Source organism: Tubulanus polymorphus, chromosome 5 (assembly GCF_964204645.1).
Source record: "Tubulanus polymorphus chromosome 5, tnTubPoly1.2, whole genome shotgun sequence".
In the NCBI taxonomy this organism is placed as follows: Eukaryota; Metazoa; Nemertea; class Palaeonemertea; order Tubulaniformes; family Tubulanidae; genus Tubulanus; species Tubulanus polymorphus.
The window spans coordinates 151,172-172,435 of record NC_134029.1 but is presented as its reverse complement, the minus strand read 5'-3'; the positions used below and the strand labels follow the sequence as shown (position 1 = coordinate 172,435).

The 21,264-nt window shown below is 43.1% G+C and overlaps 2 protein-coding genes across 4 annotated transcripts; one reads left to right on the top strand and one right to left on the bottom strand.

Moving 5' to 3' along the window:
- LOC141905889 (conserved oligomeric Golgi complex subunit 1-like) lies at positions 1-10,154 on the bottom strand. Of its 3 annotated transcripts, none has more exons than XM_074794971.1 (22): positions 10,052-10,154; positions 7,319-7,439; positions 7,199-7,243; positions 7,041-7,107; positions 6,854-6,960; positions 6,319-6,568; positions 6,113-6,241; positions 5,340-5,595; positions 5,192-5,245; positions 4,694-4,986; positions 4,527-4,615; positions 3,975-4,133; positions 3,700-3,888; positions 3,437-3,616; positions 3,171-3,290; positions 2,865-2,958; positions 2,581-2,735; positions 1,449-1,629; positions 1,111-1,242; positions 841-1,029; positions 744-764; positions 1-411 (listed from the first exon to the last, which is right to left on the bottom strand). In XM_074794971.1, exons 2-22 carry the CDS (start codon positions 7,399-7,401, stop codon positions 271-273), a joined length of 2,934 nt encoding a protein of 977 aa, XP_074651072.1. In that variant the 5' UTR covers positions 7,402-7,439; positions 10,052-10,154; the 3' UTR covers positions 1-270. The 3 variants fall into 3 exon arrangements, with proteins under 3 accessions (XP_074651072.1, XP_074651071.1, XP_074651073.1); XM_074794970.1 differs by lacking the exon at positions 10,052-10,154 and adding an exon at positions 7,823-7,988; XM_074794972.1 differs by lacking the exons at positions 744-764; positions 10,052-10,154 and adding an exon at positions 7,823-7,988.
- Positions 7,953-10,173, top strand: LOC141905890 (peroxisomal membrane protein 11B-like). The gene is made up of 3 exons (XM_074794973.1): positions 7,953-8,114; positions 9,393-9,508; positions 9,620-10,173. Exons 1-3 carry the CDS (start codon positions 8,050-8,052, stop codon positions 10,171-10,173), a joined length of 735 nt encoding a protein of 244 aa, XP_074651074.1. The 5' UTR covers positions 7,953-8,049.
- Positions 10,174-21,264: the final 11,091 nt, after the last annotated feature.

Here is a 21,264-nt window from a genome sequence, read left to right as displayed (position 1 = left end):
TTTTTTATTTTTCCCACATTAATCCATTGTACGCATGTTTTCACTGAGTGACATTTTGTAGTAAACAGATAAATATAATTATTAATATTATAATAATGTTATGTATACACACTATATATTTCCAATAAAAATAACTGTGATCTTCATTAAGAGATAAATATATTATTTATTTATTATTTATTTATTATTTTTACAATCATATGAAACGGCAATAAATTATAGCCCCTTAAAACCACAGATAGAAAGGAGAAATGTTGAGGAGACTGAAGACTATTTTCCACCAATGTTCGAGAACCAAATTGTACCCAATCGATTATAAAACGACTCATTTCGTTTTGGGGGTAAATTCTGGAATTCTGGAGGGAAATCGCTGAGATCCGTCATACTCTGATTTACTGTCGGTTGATTCAACTGAAAAATAAACATATCACTGTAAATACATGTATGGGTAGAATTCTGAATCCAGTTCCGCAGTCCAAAGACTTGACGAACAGCGGAGGGATAACAAGGTTCATGGAGTCAGATTCAACTGATCGTCTGTGCTCTATGAAGGGAGCGAGGAAGGGTCAGATTAAACAGAGTGCAAGAGAGAAAGGTCTCTACTAATCACACAACCCACAACCACCGGTAGAACCTGTTTGATTGATTGACAGAATCTGTTTGATTGATAGATTGATTGATAGGGGGGCGTGGTGAACTACGACCAATCAGAAAGAGGCATGGATATATTCGATATACTGTACCTTATCTTTAGATTCAATTTCCTTAAAACAGTAAAAATATTATTCAATATCGATATCTAAAAGTCCCCCTGGTTGAACTTCCTCGTTTTAGTCTTACCTTCGGAATAGTAATATGTGATTTATTTAAATTAGTCGTACTCAACGGTAACAATGAAAACCGTGTTTGATTGTTGGTTAGTTGAATAATGCTGTGTTGTTCTTGGTTACTGGTAGTTGTAGATGATGGCGTGCTGCGACTGGTTATTGAAACGGGTTTGTCTAAACCGGCTATTGAGCCATACAACATCTACAATCAATCAAATAACAATCAATTTATTAACAATTCAATCAATAATTATATTGATATAGATGAATGATGGATATTTACGGAGCAGCGTTGGGTCAGTTTAGTCAGGTGCGATTGAACGTAAGGCATAAATACGTCTAAATCGAACGGATCGATGTGATTCTCTAAATCCTCAATAATTCCCAACAGTTTCTTCTGGTAGAGTTTATTCGTCTGAAATAACAATTAAAAATTCACAACATAGAGGTTTCACTGATTCTACAGATTTTACTGATTTCACTGATTCAACAGATTTTACTGATTTCGCTGGTTTTACAGATTTGACTGTTTTCGCTGGTTTCACAGATTTGACTGATTTCACTGAATTCGCTAGTTTTACAGATTTGACTGGTTTCACAGATTTCGCTGATTTCACTTACCGCAGAATCGTCTTTTCGTGGAAACATGTATGAAATGAATCTAATATCGAACAGCATTTGTAACGCTCGATTCTGAGTAAATGGTACGACTGCCACGCCATCTATGGGTGGTTTTATGCACTCGCTGTATACATTCACCAGTTCATCAGTTGTTTGTTCAATCAATTCACATAAAACTTTCCTATAAATTACAGAAACATTGAGGTTACACAGATCAATTACAGAAACATTGAGGTTACACAGATCAATTACAGAAACATTGAGGTTACACGGATCAATTACAGAAACATTGAGGTTACACAGATCAATTACAGAAACATTGAGGTTACACGGATCAATTACAGAAACATTGAGGTTACACGGATCAATTACAGAAACATTGAGGTTACACAGATCAATTACAGAAACATTGAGGTTACACGGATCAATTACAGAAACATTGAGGTTACACAGATCAATTACAGAAACATTGAGGTTACACAGATCAATTACAGAAACATTGAGGTTACACAGATCAATTACAGAAACATTGAGGTTACACGGATCAATTACAGAAACATTGAGGTTACACGGATCAATTACAGAAACATTGAGGTTACACGGATCAATTACAGAAACATTGAGGTTACACAGATCAATTACAGAAACATTGAGGTTACACAGATCAATTACAGAAACATTGAGGTTACACGGATCAATTACAGAAACATTGAGGTTACACGGATCAATTACAGAAACATTGAGGTTACACGGATCAATTACAGAAACATTGAGGTTACACGGATCAATTACAGAAACATTGAGGTTACACGGATCAATTACAGAAACATTGAGGTTACACGGATCAATTACAGAAACATTGAGGTTACACAGATCAATTACAGAAACATTGAGGTTACACGGATCAATTACAGAAACATTGAGGTTACACGGATCAATTACAGAAACATTGAGGTTACACGGATCAATTACAGAAACATTGAGGTTACACGGATCAATTACAGAAACATTGAGGTTACACAGATGGACTGTTACTATCTACGGACTGGGGTCATAATTTTTAGCCACTCCTTTACGTCTCAGCCCATAGCAGTTTAAGCCTAAGCATCAGTGCCTGAATTATGAGTCTTACCTATTAACAGTATGGCCTCCGATCCTGTTGATTTCTGTGCACAGATTGTATAGAAATGTTTGTATATACGGCGACACCTGCATCGGAATATGAATACTAGAACGAATCACTCGTCCTGATTCTGATTCCTCTTCTATTGATACTTCATCCCATTTCTAAATAATATAATAATCAATATAAACACCTCGCAAGTAGCAGCAGCAGCAGCGGCAGCGGCAACGGTAGGAGCAGCAGGAGTAGGAGTTGTGTATGTAACCTTGGAGTAATCAGTCTGATTAACTTACAGTAGAGTTGTGTAGTAAACCTTGTAAACTTGTATCCAGTAAACACTGTTTAAGTTGCGTTATCATTGAATCTGATGTGAAACATCTCCAAACCCTAAAAACACAAAACAAGCCCTAAAAACAGTGACTCCAAAACCTATAAGCGTTGTCATACTTCATTTTAGAATCAGATGGACCAGTCTACCTCTCCCTCTCTGTCAGTCTACCCATCCCCCTCCCTTTGTCTACCCCTATCCCTCCCTCTGTCAGTCTACCCTCCCCCTCCCCCATGTCTACCCCTACCCCTCCCTCCGTATTTTCACTCACTTGTAAGCTGATAAAGACTCGTCTGACAGTAACTGTTTAATTGTTGTCCATTTTGGGTCGTCTGCTGCTGCTGCTGTTTTACTCTTTGATGTTGTTAAACTAGAATGTCTACGATTCGACCTATAACACAATAACAACAATACCGATAACTTCTGGTAAGAAATAGAGTAAGAGTAAGGGTAACTCCCAGTAAGAGTAAGGGTAACTCCCAGTAAGAGAAGGGTAACTCCCAGTAAGAGTAAGGGTACCCAGGCTAGTTTACTTACTTCACTGTGTCCGATTGTTTGTTCAAACCGATGATACATTGTTGTATGTTTGGACAGAGATCTCCGATAGCCTGACACAATCTACCGCAGAATAATATACCATCTATCAATGCCTGTTGCCTCGACGATGACAACAATGATTTATACTGCGTTACTAGTGAGTTTATATTACCCAGCAACCTATAATTAATTGAATAAATCATCTTTATATTCAAGGTGGATTGTTAAAATACTGGTTGAATTTTATGGAATGACTTCGCTACCTCTTAATGCAGAGTTCACAAGTGTTTTGTAAGAATGAATGAATTGATAAATTATCAGCAGTTCTGTCAAACACTCCACCTGTAGCTGCAGTTGCTGCATCACGATGAGTCTCACCAGGTGGCGCTGTCGTATAATAACTCATATCTTCCAACAATGATTTCAGTTTATTGTCCAAATTTTTACACAAACTACAAAAAAATCAAAGAGAATCTGATCACAGATTCCTGAATCGGAGGACGTAGAATGAGGAAACTTTGAGGGGGGTCAGTCTTACGTTTGTAAATTAGGCGTATACATCTTTGATTTCATAGTTAATCCAGCAGCGTCTGCTAGTGATTTAGAGATAGATGGCGTCCACGCAGCTCCACTCGCTATATCTGAGATATGTTCCTTCCAAACGTAAGTGGTTAAATCACTATCCAACGATACAGTTCTGAAATACAACATAGACGTGAGATTTAGAGAAGAGAGGAGAGAGAGAGGGAAAGAGGAGAGAGAGGGAGAGGAGAGAGAAGAGAGTGGCGAGGGAGAGAGAGAGAGAAGGGAGGAGAGGGAGAGAGAGGGAGAGGAGAGAGAGAGGGAGAGAAGAAGAGAGGGAGAGAGGGAGAGGAGAGAGAGACCGAGAGAAGGGAGGAGAGAGGAGGAGAGGGAGAGAGGGAGAGGAGAGAGAGACCGAGAGAAGGGAGGAGAGAGGAGAGGGAGAGAGAGGGAGAGGAGAGAAGAGAGAGGGAGAGAGAGAGAGAGGGAGAGGAGAGAGAGACCGAGAGAAGGGAAGAGAGAGAAGGGAGGAGAGGGGAGAGAGAGAGAATGGAAGAGTGCTATTTACCTCTCTGAACCAATGATTTCATTGAGAATTTTCTCCAGATGTTGATTTGTAGTCAGTAACGCGTTGTCAAACTGGCCTTCGAGAATTTCCTATAAATACAAAATACACACTTGCCAGGGACTGTTTCAGGTAGTACTCAATATTCAGGGATAGACGATTTTACTTACATTGACTCGTTGTATGAACAGTTTTCTCAGGAAATCGTCCCAGATTGAGATATCTCTGTTTAGAACGCGTTCACAAATTGAATTCCAGTCGTGAGATATTTCAGAGTTTGATAATTGATTCCAGATGTCGTCTCGTATTGAGGTCATCGCCCGGATACTCGTGATGTAACTCAATAATTTACAAACACCGTCAGTTACGTCTCTTAAACACGTCTCTAACCACTGATGAGATTTCTCTCGAAGCTGATTGGTCGATATTCCCGTTATAGGAGTTTGTACGATAAACTGAAAATCTATTTCGATCAAGTTTTAATTAGAAATAGTTAAACTAAACAAACACCTAGACTAGTGACTACAGTTACCTTAAACTAGGATACAGTTAACACTGGTGGAGACAAACATCATGTTTACAATGTAATTTTAATTGTCACTAAGGCATCTATCCAGTAGCTAACTTTAACTGTATAATTGAGGAACTGCCTCCAGAACTATACTTACCAGCTACAGACTTTAGAATACTAGTTCCAACATGATCTTTCTGTAACAGTTGTTCTGAAATAGATAACAATTCCACAGTTCGACAAAAAGCCACAATATTGAGAGAGTATTTAAACCAGCGCCCTCTAGTGGTTCATCGTGTACTCACCTGCTTTATGTTTCTCAGATATTTCCTGTAATGTTTTCACGAGTAGATTAGTATTTTTTATGTTGCCGTTGTTGTGTACCTCCTCTGTCTCCTCCTTCATCTCCTCATTCACAGCAGTGGTTTCCTCTTCGTCGTCGCTATGAAATATCTGATATATCTGTTGTATGGTCGTACACAGTATATTCACTACTGAACAGATTTGTGATTTAATCGAGTTTGATTGTTGATCCAATTTAAACAATTGTAGAATCGAATTCTGTGAAAAATAGATACAGACAAGAAATCAATGTTGAACTGAGATTAGAGGAAATGTGGAACTGAGATTAGAGGAAATGTGGAACTGGGATTAGAGGAAATGTGGAACTGGGATTAGAGGAAATGTTGAACTGAGATTAGATGAAATGGAAGCAATGTTTATATAAAGAATCCCACACTAGAATCTGAGAAGTTTCCTTTAAACTAATTATCTATTCAATTGACGTTTCGACTATAATCTGATAGTCATCTTCAGGGTCCAGTTCCACAGTTCCGAGTTAAGATTTAACTCCAAGTTTACTCATCGAAAATGAACTAACTTTAACTCAGAGTTAACTCTAACTCACAACTGTGGAACTGGGTCCAGGAATACTGATGTTAGGTTATAGTCAAAACATCAAATCAATAAATGATAAGCTTGAAGGAAACTATTCAGATTGTAGTGTGGGTTTCTCAAACTCATAGTGTTTCACCATAAAGCAATGTTTTAACCGAACTGATCTAGGTTTTATACTTACAGACCTAGCGAGCAGGAATTCATAGAAAACTTGTCTAGGATTCGAATCTTCTAACAGTATTATCGAACATAAACTGTTTGTGATCACTTTCACAGGTTTAGATGAATCTTTCAGCACTTGGCGACATTCCTACAAAATCAGTCACTGGTGAGTGAGGGATTAATGAATGAGGCAGTCCTGCACTGGCGAGTGAGGGGACAGTTTACCTGTAGTATACTAGCTCTGAAGTGACTTATAGCCGTCCACTGGCGAGTGAGGACAGGAAACCACGTGTGTATAGCTGTTGATTGTTGTGTATCTAGTTGTAATGAAGTATGAACGTGTCTCGCTACTAGATATAATTGAGTAGCCTTTAAATATTCACTGCTGTCCAGTTCTGTCCATATCCTCTCTGGTGTGTCCAACAACAGTTTAATCTGTGCAGCAATCGACAGGAATCGACATTCAGTTCTCTTCCTACAGAATAATCAGAATACAGAAAGAGTTTGAGGATCTCACAGATGAGTTATTGAGGAACTCACACTGATGAGTTATTGAGGAACTCACACATGAGTTATTGAGGAACTCACAGATGAGTTATTGAGGAACTCACAGATGAGTTATTGAGGAACTCACACATGAGTTATTGAGGAACTCACACTGATGAGTTATTGAGGAACTCACACATGAGTTATTGAGGAACTCACACATGAGTTATTGAGGAACTCACACTGATGAGTTATTGAGGAAGGTATATCTTACTTGTTGGTATTAGTAGATGTTTTATAACTAACTGAAACTCCTTTAATCATCTGATTCTGTTTCAATGTTTGACAATATTCCTGTATTTTATTCACTGATTTCATCACCTGTAAATACAGTAAAAACCGACACACTGAAACCTACCGTATCAAACTATCAGTTGATCAGGTTGATTATCAATACTTGCGTTATCAGCGCTAGTTTTCATCGATGTTATTGTATCTGCCGCATCTATCAGATCCCGATACCTCTCGCTGTAAATATACATCGCCCCCTAGTGAGTCATATATACACTAATCACTGTGACAGCGCCCCCTAGTAACTGATATATACACTAATACATACCCGACCATCTGTCTTAAATCTTCTTTCTTCCGTTCTATGTCCAACCTGAGATAAATATCGGTTTATATAATTTAACTATAATCAGTGATTATTTACAAATTGATTGATATTTATTCAAACCTTGTTTTTTTCTCAATGTTACGAATTTCTTCGATTGTGAATTTATCAAATATCATATTGATGTCCATATCCGGTGACGCCATCTTTTATTCCTTTACGTTCCTTTAACCTTGACGTTCACCTACAGGAAAAGAAAACATACACAGCCTGATTCATCGTTAAATGTGGTAATATCATCACTGCTGAATCTGGGGAGGGGGAGGTAAGTTACGCCATGGCGCGCGGGGACAGAAGCCAACTCGACTGAGAGGCAGTAATCTGAACTTTGCAGGTCGAATTAAGTTTTTTTAAAGGTCGGACCCTCTCAAGAGCTGCAGTGGATGAAGCAAGGGAGGTTGGCCAGGGGTGAGTGAGGGGTTCGGAGTGAGGGGTTGAATATATGGGTCAGGGACCGGGAGTGGTACACACAGACTATTCACTAAATATGTTCAGAGAATTCAGCGCCATATCAGCAACAAGTGATGGATCCAAACACCGGGCAGTGCGGGGACGGTGATCACTCACCTCTATAGGGTTACAGATAGGTTTACAAGTAAGAGGTAAGTAGAGGGTTTGCTGTAACTTGCCCCCGAGTCGCTGAACTGTCAATACGTGTAAATACACCGTCAGCTGGCGACATCTAGCGCCGGCTTTCTGAACTCATTCTTATCGCAATCAAGTGACACCGACTTCTTCTAAAACTATTGTCTTTAAAACCCGTTAATTACACTGTGTCAGCTCTCAACATTTAGATGGATATCGCCGGAACAGTTGTGAAAATAAACTCCCAAACCACTGGCAGGGATAAACTGTGCAGGTAGGGAGACATGATTCTTTATTCAGCTGGGCATCAAAATCTGAGGGGTGTACATTTGGATGGTGGTTCTACTATCTCAGATGTGCAGTGCATATAATGATGTACATGATGATGTAGAGGAAGATGTTGGTTGAATGCTAGCTGTGTAGAATTTGCAAACAACTGATAGGCTAAAGTGGTCTCATGTGCAGCCCTGTAACCGCAGCAGGGCTGGGGCTCCTGCTGCTGGGGGGGGGGGGTACTCCAGATTAGTGGACCGCTATCAGTGCTGGTGTTTTATCTCTAGGGCATTATTATGAACCAATGCCAGTAATTTCTGTCTCGGTTTCTGGAGTTTAGAATCTGTTCTTGAAATGCTGTATGTTCTTAATATGAGGATCGAGGAGCTAGGCCTAAGTGAATCTGGATCCACCGAGTGACCAGTCCAGAATGTGGTCAGTCAAGCAACCAGGTCTAGTAGACCAATCAGAGCCCTAGGGTTTGTCCATTCTAATCTTAGAGGGATGGTAACCCTAACCCTAGGGTTAGTCCATTTTAATCCTAGTAGAGGGATGATAACCCTAACCCTAGGGTTAGTCCATTTCAATCCAAGAGGGATGCTAGCCCTAACCCTAGGTTTAGTCCATTCTAACCTTAGAGGTATGGTAACCCTAACCCTAGGGTTAGTTCAATCCAATGTTAGAGGGATGGTAACTGATGGGCGAGTCCATTCTACCCCAGTAGGTATGGTCAGTTTGTTTACATCATGTGACCACAATTGGTCCAATCAGAAGCTGGGGATAGTTATTCTAAAATCCAAGGTTGTGAAATGTTAGTTTAGGATATGATACCATCTGTTGACCACTGGTCTTAAATTGGCCAGTTTAATTAATTCTAAAATTGTCTATTGATCTGATCCATCTGGGGATGCTAAGGAATAAATAGATATGAGAACCCATTGAATCATGTCACTAACAGTAACAGTTTTACTCCAAATTGTACTGATTGATATCCTCCCTCCCAAAAGATGAAAGCCCTAGCCCCTTGGTCTTAGTTAGGGCTCATTGTCAAAGCCAAATATCAGCAGGGCGTGACCTGACATTGTATACCGGCTACCGGCAATATTCTCTGTACCTTCTTTACTTATTTTCCCTTCATAACAGTGTATGCTGTGGTAATGATACCTGTTTATACCATGTCCCCCTAAACCCCCTTGAATTATACCCTTCTATAACTATGTATACAGAGGGATGATGTAGAGATTGTAGCTGAAATTCTTCTTGTAATTTATATTTGTAGAATTGTACAATATGGCAGTAAATTTATCTGGTGGTATTTACAATCAAAACCGAATAATGAAGAATTCGTGAAGAAATTTAAACACCTCGAATATTCTATCAGTACAACTAGAAAAGGTATTTATCAATTCATCCTCTATTGTATTAGTGACTGACTCAGTATTCTTTGTGTCACTCTCCTGTACTACTGTTTGTGATTACTTAAGAACTGATATTTCTAATTTTCAGTTCTGAGATTTGCTAAAAGTTTTGATATTCTCCTGTCAGCTTTGAGGACTGTTCGATTGGATGATTTTACTTTGAGATTATTGGTGACGCTCTCAAAAATATCGCAAGCTCTTTATCTCATAGTTGATAATATCATTCTATTGAATCGTTTAAAACTGGTTCCTATCGATCTTCAATCGTGGTCACAGTTATCGAATAAGTATTGGCTGATGATGCTGATTCTAAATCTGACTCGAGATATCAATGAGATTTACGTATCGATAATGAGAGAGATTGTTTACGAGGAGAAGAAGAACGAGATTGTGGGGAAACATTCCGGGAACCGTGTGAAACCTAAAACTCACACCTGGTCGCAAATAATCGTTAAATGTTTAATCGAAAACAAAGTGATTTTATTGGATAGTGTAAAGAATTCATGTGATATCGTTTTACCTCTGAGTTCATTAGGTTATATAGCGCCGAATTCTGGGATTCAAGGTCTTTGTGGAGTTGTGTCTTCGATACTCGGTATTATTCCGGTTATTGACCCAATGTTCAAACTAATTCCTTCCTAAAAACATGGCTGTATTTTCACGAACTGTTCGTATTTCTAGGCCTTAAAAGACTAAGGTTTAGTCAAATGATTTCATGTATTACTATGCAATAACTGGTGCTATAAAGTAAGTGATTATTTATGATTATTGTATGAAATCTTTAACCTCTAAAAATGTGAAAATACAAATGAAAAACGTAACAATTAGTTTTAATGTTAGAATAGGTGACAATTATTGGACATGAAACTGTAATTTCATGAAGCATAAAAGTAAAATCGGAGAGGTGACGCTCCCTCACTGGTGTCAAACTGGCTGGTGTGACCACATGTCATTCTGGTACTGACTGGTGCAACCACATGTCATTCTGGTACTGGCTGGTGTGACCACATGTCATTCTGGTACTGGCTGGTGCGACCACACGTCAGTCTCCTGGTACTGGCTGGTGCGACCACATGTCATTCTGGTACTGGCTGGTGCGACCACATGTCATTCTGGTACTGGCTGGTGCGACCACATGTCATTCTGGTACTGACTGGTGCTAGCGACCACATGTCATTCTGGTACTGACTGGTGCGACCACATGTCATTCTGGTACTGACTGGTGCAACCACATGTCATTCTGGTACTGGCTGGTGCGACCACATGTCATTCTGGTACTGGCTGGTGCGACCACATGTCATTCTGGTACTGACTGGTGCGACCACATGTCATTCTGGTACTGGCTGGTGTGACCACATGTCATTCTGGTACTGGCTGGTGCGACCACACGTCAGTCTCCTGGTACTGGCTGGTGCGACCACATGTCATTCTGGTACTGGCTGGTGCGACCACATGTCATTCTGGTACTGGCTGGTGCGACCACATGTCATTCTGGTACTGACTGGTGCTAGCGACCACATGTCATTCTGGTACTGACTGGTGCGACCACATGTCATTCTGGTACTGGCTGGTGCGACCACATGTCATTCTGGTACTGGCTGGTGCGACCACATGTCATTCTGGTACTGGCTGGTGCGACCACATGTCATTCTGGTACTGGCAGGTGCGACCACATGTCAGTGTGTTACTGGCAGGTGCGACCACATGTCAGTGTGTTACTGGCAGGTGCGACCACATGTCAGTGTGTTACTGGCTGGTGCGACCACATGTCAGTGTGTTACTGGCTGGGAGGGTTAGGGGTTTAAGGGTTTTAGGAATGCTAAAATAATTAAAATTGCGGAACTATTCCTGTCTGTCAGCGCCATCTGTGTGTCTCTCATCTCCTACAATACTTACCTGTATTGATGAAGTCAGTAAGATGAATCACTGGTCAACAGCCTACTGGACACTGGACACTGGTCAACAGCCTGCTGGTCACTGGACACTGGTCAGCAGTCTGCTGGTCACTGGACACTGGTCAGCAGTCTGCTGGTCACTGGACACTGGTCAGCAGTCTACTGGTCACTGGACACTGGTCAGCAGTCTACTGGTCACTGGTAAACAGCCTGCTGGTCACTGGACACTGAACACTGATCAACAGCCTGCTCTACTTCCTCCTAGTCCACTCTCAACTCGACCTTCGACTCCTCTGCCACTTCTCCTTCTACCTTCCACTCCGCCACCTCTACTCCACCTTCCACTCCGCCACCTCTACTCCACCTTCCACTCCGCCACCTCTACTCCACCTTCCACTCCGCCACCTCTACTCCACCTTCCACTCCGCCACCTCTACTCCACCTCCACCTTCCACTCCGCCACCTCTACTCCACCTTCCACTCCGCCACCTCTACTCCACCTTCCACTCCGCCACCTCTACTCCACCTTCCACTCCGCCACCTCTACTCCACCTTCCACTCCGCCACCTCTACTCCACCTCCACCTTCCACTCCGCCACCTCTGCTCCACCTTCCACTCCGCCACTTCTCCTTCTACCTTCCACTCCGCCACCTCTACTCCACCTTCCACTCCGCCACCTCTACTCCACCTTCCACTCCGCCACCTCTACTCCACCTTCCACTCCGCCACCTCTACTCCACCTTCCACTCCGCCACCTCTACTCCACCTCCACCTTCCACTCCGCCACCTCTACTCCACCTTCCACTCCGCCACCTCTACTCCACCTTCCACGCCTCAACCTCTGCTCCACCTTCCACTCCGCCACCTCTACTCCACCTTCCACTCCGCCACCTCTACTCCACCTTCCACTCCGCCACCTCTACTCCTTTCTCCTCCGACAATCCTTTGATCGCTAAAATATACAAAAGATGTATTAATGTAAACGCTATAGATAAGTGTAGTCAATGTGTCAGCACACACTGGATCTGACCGGACTGGGTCTGACTGGACTGGGTCTGACTGGACTGGGTCTGACCGGACTGGATCTGACCGGACTGGATCTGACCGGACTGGATCTGACTGGACTGGATCTGACCGGACTGGATCTGACCGGACTGGGTCTGACCGGACTGGGTCTGACTGGACTGGATCTGACTGGACTGGATCTGACCGGACTGGATCTGACCGGACTGGGTCTGACCAGACTGGATCTGACCGGACTGGATCTGACCGGACTGGATCTGACCGGACTGGGTCTGACCGGACTGGGTCTGACCAGACTGGATCTGACCGGACTGGGTCTGACCGGACTGGATCTGACCGGACTGGGTCTGACCGGACTGGATCTGACCGGACTGGATCTGACCGGACTGGATCTGACCGGACTGGATCTGACCGGACTGGATCTGACCGGACTGGGTCTGACCGGACTGGGTCTGACCGGACTGGGTCTGACCGGACTGGGTCTAACCGGACTGGATCTGACCGGAGTGGATCTGACCGGACTGGATCTGACCGGACTGGATCTGACCGGACTGGGTCTGACCGGACTGGATCTGACCGGACTGGGTCTGACCGGACTGGATCTGACCGGACTGGATCTGACCGGACTTGATCTGACCGGACTGGGTCTGACCGGACTGGATCTGACCGGACTGGATCTGACCGGACTGGATCTGACCGGACTGGATCTGACCGGACTGGGTCTGACCGGACTGGATCTGACCGGACTGGATCTGACCGGACTGGATCTGACCGGACTGGATCTGACCGGACTGGGTCTGACCGGACTGGATCTGACTAGACTAGATCTGACCGGACTGGGTCTGACCGGACTGGATCTGACCGGACTGGGTCTGACCGGACTGGATCTGACCGGACTAGGTCTGACCGGACTAGGTCTGATTGGAGTAGATCTGACCGGACTAGGTTTGATTGGAGTAGATCTGACCGGACTGGATCTGACTGGACTAGGTCTGACCGGACTAGGTCTGACCGGACTAGGTCTGATTGGAGTAGATCTGACCGGACTGGATCTGACTGGACTAGATCTGACCGGACTAGGTCTGATTGGAGTAGATCTGACCGGACTGGGACTTACAATTCTGAGAAGAATACCGTACGATGAACTAGTGAACTCTATCAGACTGAGCTCTACCTGCTGCTGCTGCTCGTTAGATAAAGATGAAGATGATAGATCAAAGTTTTGGATGCTGATGATGAAGAGGAGGTGTCAATCAGGTAGGCTACAGTATTAACACTACGTTATCAGCGCTAGTTCTCATTGCTGTATCTATCAGATCCCGATACCTCTTGCTGTTATCAGCGCTAGTTCTCATTGCTGTATCTATCAGATCCCGATACCTCTTGCTGTTATCAGCGCTAGTTTTCATTGTAGTATCTATCAGATCCTGTAACCTCTTGCTGTTATCAGCGCTAGTTTTCATTGTAGTATCTATCAGATCCTGTTACGTCTCGCTGTTATCTTATGAGTTTCTCTCCAGTAACGCCATCTTTTATACGTTTCTAGAACCTCGACGTTCACCTATGAAATGAGAAAACGTACAGAGCATGATTCACCGTCAAATGTGGTAATCACTGCTGAGTCAGGGGAGGGGGCTAACGCTCTCAAGGAGGGGGAGCCAAGGCAGTAAACTAAACAGGTGGAATAAAGAGTTTTTTAGGGCTGGGTCAGCATATATTTCATCAGCAGTGATTACCACAATACAGTTTAATTAAAGAGTTGGGGGGGGGACGAGTGAGGGGTCATGTTGAGACAGCTTGAAAATCATGTTACATCTTAACCATGACACTTAAATAGAGATTCAAATGAACTGTTGAACTAAAAATCGATTTCAATCAGAATAAAGATAGGTTTACGGGTGAACTACAGAACTATTACTGATGGTGACTGCTAAAACTACTGTCTTAAACGTGTTTGCTGGTAATAGACATGTGCTGCCCCCAAGTGCCACATAAACGTACTCGTAAGTTGCCACTGGAGCTGTTACATAGTCAACCTTCGCTCCTCGGAATTGACCAATGAGGATTGAGAATGAAACTGCATTTGTTCACATGTCAGCCAATCAGGGAACTGTGTCATTCTTCAGTGTGGCGAAGTGCAAATATCTAACAGTGAATACCGTAGTTAGAACCAGCTAAGAGTATATTCAAATGTGTCACTGGTGATAGAATCACAGGGAGTACTATTCAAAGTGGTACTGTTGACAGAACCGCCGGGAAGTACGGTACTAGGCCGGCAGTGAATGTATTAAAACCCGTTGATTTTGCAGTTTCTCAATAATTAAATGGATATTGCTGAGACAGTTGTAAAAATAAGTTCCCAAACTATTGGCAGGGATAAACTGTGCAGGTAGGGAGACATGATTCTTTATTCAGCTGGGCATCAAAATCTGAGGGGTGTACATTTGGATGGTGGTTCTACTATCTCAGATGTGCAGTGCACATAATGATGTACGTGATGATGTAGAGGAAGATGTTGGTGATTGAACGATAGATGTGTTGAATCTGTACTATTAATGAGAGATCAATGGACTCCCGGGCAGCCCTGTGCCCGGGGGGGGGGGGCTCGTGCCGGGGTACCGGTATGGTACCCAGTAACTGATGGGCGAGTCCATGCTATCCCAGTAGGTATGGTCAGTTTGTTTACATCATGTGACCACAATTGGTCCAATCAGAAGCTAGGGATAGTTATTCTAAAATCCAAGGTTGTGAAATGTTAGTTTAGGCTATGATACCATCTGTTGACCACTGGTCTTAAATTGACCAGTTTAATTTTAAACTGGTCTATAAATCTGAAGAAACGATTCCTGGAATCCCTGGAATCATACATTTATTTTCATAAACCATAAATACATACACAATCAATACTTTAATTAATTACATAACACGGTTAAAAAGGTTCGAGAACAAGCTGAACTCACACGAGCTGTGCTCGAAATATATAATACCAGTAATACTAATAATTATAATACTAATAATAATAATTCAATATAATGAAAGAGTCCTTGATAGAATACGATTCAATATTGATTACAATTTGTGTAATTAGTCAGTCATCAATCGCGTTGGTATGAAAATATAAAAAAAAGGTTTTCCCATAATGAGTCCCTGATTATTGAAGTGAAAAAAAAGTCAGATTTCATGCGTACGTAATAAATGATTGATTCCTCATAGAAATATCGTAAATACATGAAATTGTGAGATACTAAGAAATATAGAGAAATACTCGAAGAATTTGTTAACAAGCAATAATTTTATAATGTCACTTAATTTGTTTAAACAGTAACTGTTTATACCACATTGAACTGTAATGCTGGCAAATGCCAAATATCAGAAAGATGCGACTCGACATTATCTGTCTGTTCCTTCTTTCCCTCTATAACAGTGTATGCTGTGGTAATGATACCTGTTTATACCATGTCCCCCTAAACCCCCTTGAATTATACCCTTCTATAACTATGTATACAGAGGGATGATGTAGAGATTGTAGCTGAAATTCTTCTTGTAATTTATATTTGTAGAATTGTACAATATGGCAGTAAATTTATCTGGTGGTATTTACAATCAAAACCGAATAATGAAGAATTCGTGAAGAAATTTAAACACCTCGAATATTCTATCAGTACAACTAGAAAAGGTATTTATCAATTCATCCTCTATTGTATTAGTGACTGACTCAGTATTCTTTGTGTCACTCTCCTGTACTACTGTTTGTGTTTACTTAAGAACTGATATTTCTAATTTTCAGTTCTGAGATTTGCTAAAAGTTTCGATATTCTCGTGTCAGCTTTGAGGACTGTTCGATTGGATGATTTTACTTTGAGATTATTGGTGACGCTCTCAAAAATATCGCATGCTCTTTACTTCATAGCGGATAATATCATTCTATTGAATCGTTTAAAACTGGTTCATATCGATCTTCAATCGTGGTCACAATTATCATATGAGTTTTGGCTGATGATGCTGATTCTAAATCTGACTCGAGATATCAATGAGATTTACGTATCGATAATGAGAGAGATTGTTTACAAGAAGAGGAATAAGATTGTTGGGAAACAATCTGGAAACCGTGTGAAACCTAAAACTCACACCTGGTCGCAAATAATCGTTAAATGTTTAATCGAAAACAAAGTGATTTTATTGGATAGTGTAAAGAATTCATGTGATATCATTTTACCTCTGAGTTCATTAGGTTATATAGCGCCGAATTCCGGGATTCAAGGTCTTTGTGGAGTTGTGTCTTCGATACTCGGTATTATTCCGGTTATTGACCCAATGTACCAACTAATTCCTTCCTAAAAACATGGCTGTATTTTCCAAAACTGCGCTTAATTCTTGGCCTCGATAAATTAAGATGATTTCATGTATTACTATGCAATAACTGGTGCTATAAAGTAAGTGATTATTTATGATCATTGTATGAAATCTTTAACCTCTAAAAATTTTGAAAATACAAATGAACAACGTAACAATTAGTTTTAATGTAAAAAGTGATGATAATTATTGGACATAAAACTGTAATTTCATTAAAGTGTTTAAGATATTAACATTGTAATATCAGAGAGGTGACGCTCTTCACACCGGTACCGGTACAATCCTACTACTGGCTCCTGGTGCAACCACATGTCATTCTGGTACTGGCTGGTGCAACCACATGTCATTCTGGTACTGACTGGTGCTAGCGACCACATGTCATTCTGGTACTGGCTGGTGCGACCACATGTTAGTCTGGTACTGGCTGGTGCGACCACATGTCATTCTGGTACTGGCTGGTGCGACCACATGTCATTCTGGTACTGACTGGTGCTAGCAACCACATGTCATTCTGGTACTGACTGGTGCAACCACATGTCATTCTGGTACTGGCTGGTGCGACTACATGTCATTCTGGTACTGACTGTATTTGAGATAGAGGGCTGGCTGATACAGGTATGGTGTTGTATGTGTTACAGATACAATTTATGCTTTCTGTTTAAACGTATCTGATCAAATTCAATATTTCAGTTAGAATAAATAACTACATCTAAACTGAGATCGATTGTATTGATCAAATCAAACAGAAGTTACAAACAGTTTATACATAAACATACAGCACAAATACCACACTAGTGTACACAACATATACTTGTATTCACTGACCAGTCCTAGGTCTGACCTGTGGTCGCTTTGCCAGTCCTAGGTCTGACCTGTGGTCGCTTTGCCAGTCCTAGGTCTGACCTGTGGTCGCTTTGCCAGTCCTAGGTCTGACCTGTGGTCGCTTTGCCAGTCCTAGGTCTGACCTGTGGTCGCTTTGCCAGTCCTAGGTCTGACCTGTGGTCGCTTTGCCAGTCCTAGGTCTGACCTGTGGTCATTTTGCAAGTCCTAGGTCTGACCTGTGGTCGCTTTGCCAGTCCTAGGTCTGACCTGTGGTCGCTTTGCCAGTCCTAGGTCTGACCTGTGGTCGCTTTGCCAGTCCTAGGTCTGACCTGTGGTCGCTTTGCCAGTCCTAGGTCTGACCTGTGGTCGCTTTGCCAGTCCTAGGTCTAACCTGTGGTCGCTTTGCCAGTCCTAGGTCTGACCTGTGGTCACTTTGCCGGTCCTAGGTCTGACCTGTGGTCACTTTGCCAGTCCTAGGTCTGACCTGTGGTCCCTTTGCCAGTCCTAGGTCCGACGTGTGGTCATTTTGCCAGTCCTAGGTCCGACCTGTGGTCATTTTGCCAGTCCTAGGTCCGACCTGTGGTCGCTTTGCCAGTCCTAGGTCTGACCTGTGGTCGCTTTGCCAGTCCTAGGTCTGACCTGTGGTCGCTTTGCCAGTCCTAGGTCTGACCTGTGGTCGCTTTGCCAGTCCTAGGTCTGACCTGTGGTCGATTTGCCAGTCCTAGGTCTGACCTGTGGTCGATTTGCCAGTCGTTGATTTGATCAGTGGTCACTTTGCCAGTCGTTGATTTGATCAGTGGTCACTTGGTTTCAGTTGGTCTCTTCATTCCTGGTTCAACCAGTTGAGACCATTAAACTGTGGTTGATATCCAGATCTCTTCACTCTGACTCATCAACTTCATGAATGTTGATGTGATCAGTAGTATGAAGTGTTATCGTCACATTCCAGTTTTATTTAATCCAGTGCTCATTTATTTATCTGTAAATATTAAATGAATGAATCGTAATATATTCTCCTGATCAAATCCAGATTTCAATAGAGAATTGTAATATATAAAATACTTACCAATTATGAATACCACTTTCAACAAATAACTGACTTACACAGAAATATGTGTCATTAACCGAGGTGCCAGGACACAGATTCATTTGTTCATGGAAATCTGCTAATTAGAATTTCATTCCACTGTTAATGTTTTGACATGTAGTAGATGAATGGTTTGGACGGGTTGGAGGGGTCAGAAGGTTAGGGTTATAAGGGTTTTAGGAATGTTAATGAATTAATATTACCGATACTTAAATATTAATCATCATTGAACTATTCCTGTCTGTCAGTCAGCGCCATCTGTGTGTCTCTCATCTCCTACAATACTTACCTGTATTGATGAAGTCAGTAAGATGAATCACTGGTCAACAGCCTACTGGACACTGGTCACTGGTCAACAGCCTACTGGACACTGGTCACTGGTCAACAGCCTGCTGGTCACTGGACACTGGTCAGCAGTCTGCTGGTCACTGGACACTGGTCAGCAGTCTGCTGGTAACTGCGTTAGAGAAGTGATGAGGTGATTATTTGTTTGAATTGTAAAACACAGTTGAGTGGTTGGGGGAAATCTTACCTGTAGTTCAGTGGTACTCTAACACTAATTCCTCATCCTCTACTCATCCTCCACCTTCCACTCCGCCACCTCTGCTCTACCTTCCACTCCGCCACCTCTACTCCACCTCCACATCTCCACCTCTACTCCACCTCTACTCATCCTCCACCTTCCACGCCTCAACCTCTGCTCTACCTTCCACTCCGCCACCTCTACTCCACCTCCACATCTCCACCTCTACTCCACCTCCACGTTCCACTCCGCCACCTCTACTCCACCTCTACTCATCCTCCACCTTCCATGCCTCAACCTCTGCTCCACCTTCCACTCCGCCACCTCTACTCCACCTCTACTCATCCTCCACCTTCCATGCCTCAACCTCTGCTCCACCTTCCACTCCGCCACCTCTACTCCACCTCTACTCATCCTCCACCTTCCATGCCTCAACCTCTGCTCCACCTTCCACTCCGCCACCTCTACTCCACCTTCCACTCCGCCACCTCTACTCCACCTCCACATCTCCACCTCTACTCCACCTCCACCTTCCACTCCGCCACCTCTACTCCACCTTCCACTCCGCCACCTCTACTCCACCTCCACATCTCCACCTCTACTCCACCTCCACCTTCCACTCCGCCACCTCTACTCCACCTTCCACTCCGCCACCTCTACTCCACCTCCACATCTCCACCTCTACTCCACCTCCACCTTCCACTCCGCCACCTCTACTCCACCTTCCACTCCGCCACCTCTACTCCACCTCCACATCTCCACCTCTACTCCACCTCCACCTTCCACTCCGCCACCTCTACTCCACCTTCCACGCCTCAACCTCTGCTCCACCTTCCACTCCGCCACCTCTACTCCACCTCCACCTTCCACTCCGCCACCTCTACTCCACCTTCCACTCCGCCACCTCTACTCCTTTCTCCTCCGACAATCCTTTGATCGCTAAAATATACAAAAGATGTATTAATGTAAACGCTATAGATAAGTGTAGTCAATGTGTCAGCACACACTGGATCTGACCGGACTGGGTCTGACTGGACTGGGTCTGACTGGACTGGGTCTGACCGGACTGGATCTGACTAGACTAGGTCTGACTAGACTAGGTCTGACCGGACTAGGTCTGACTAGACTGGGTCTGACTGGACTAGGTCTGACTGGACTAGGTCTGACCGGACTGGGTCTGACCGGACTGGGTCTGACTAGACTAGGTCTGACTGGACTGGATCTGACCATGTTTTACCTTCAATCAGGTGGCTCTTCAAACTGAATCCCAGTCATTTCAAACAATGCACCGTCTGCGTCATCTCTCTTCCGAACGTCTCGCAGGAATTCTACCAGACAATCAACGTTCTTATACTGGTATAACCCAGCGGCGCCTTCTGGGTCGGATCGTCCGTCCGGGTCTCGTGAATGACTGTCGAATACAAATATCGTATCGTCATTCTCCTCGTCGCTGTTACCACGGCGACCACGTGACGGTATAACTGCGAATGATTCCGAGTTGATAGTTAAGATGGCGCCGGTGTAGGGTAGAGCGGTCGTGCGGAGGATTGCCTCGCGTATCGGCAGAGCGAATTCCGATACTTCCTCGTCTATCTCGACGTCGTTCAGATTCCCGCTGATACTCGGTCCGGCGATTATTGTTAACCGATCCATGCCGGAGTCCGTGAGAATATCCGGTCTGTATTCGGACGGATGAATGAATAAACTGCGGCACTGGTTAACGTGAAGTAGATGTTTAACGGCCGACACGTGAATGGCATTCCCTACTTTAAGGATATCATCGAGACGATTGCTGTTCATCAGTAACGGGTTACCGTAATACGCAGCATAGATAGCTGTTACAGCCATCGATGTACACTGTGTTCCCGATACCGGACCCGACTCAATGGTCATCTGTAAATACATCACTTTATCATTAAATATTCATCATTTTAAACGAGAATTAGAAAGTATTTATACTATGGCGCTAAGTGTTGGCGCCACTTGAGAATCAGGGACTGTAGTTAGTTTCAGTTTAACCGGTAACTGG

What these genes read in the sequence shown, in the direction of transcription:
- LOC141905890 (XM_074794973.1), top strand. Translation starts at nt 8,050, where the DNA reads ATGGATATCGCCGGAACAGTTGTGAAAATAAACTCCCAAACCACTGGC. An exon ending in GGCAGGGATAAACTGTGCAG is followed by an intron (nt 8,115 to 9,392) that starts GTAGGGAGACAT and finishes TTATATTTGTAG; the next exon opens with AATTGTACAATATGGCAGTA. An exon ending in TATCAGTACAACTAGAAAAG is followed by an intron (nt 9,509 to 9,619) that starts GTATTTATCAAT and finishes TCTAATTTTCAG; the next exon opens with TTCTGAGATTTGCTAAAAGT.
- LOC141905889 (XM_074794971.1), bottom strand. Translation starts at nt 7,401, where the DNA reads ATGGCGTCACCGGATATGGACATCAATATGATATTTGATAAATTCACA. An exon ending in TGAAAACTAGCGCTGATAAC is followed by an intron (nt 6,961 to 7,040) that starts GCAAGTATTGAT and finishes CTGTATTTACAG; the next exon opens with GTGATGAAATCAGTGAATAA. An exon ending in TATTCTAAAGTCTGTAGCTG is followed by an intron (nt 4,987 to 5,191) that starts GTAAGTATAGTT and finishes TGATCGAAATAG; the next exon opens with ATTTTCAGTTTATCGTACAA.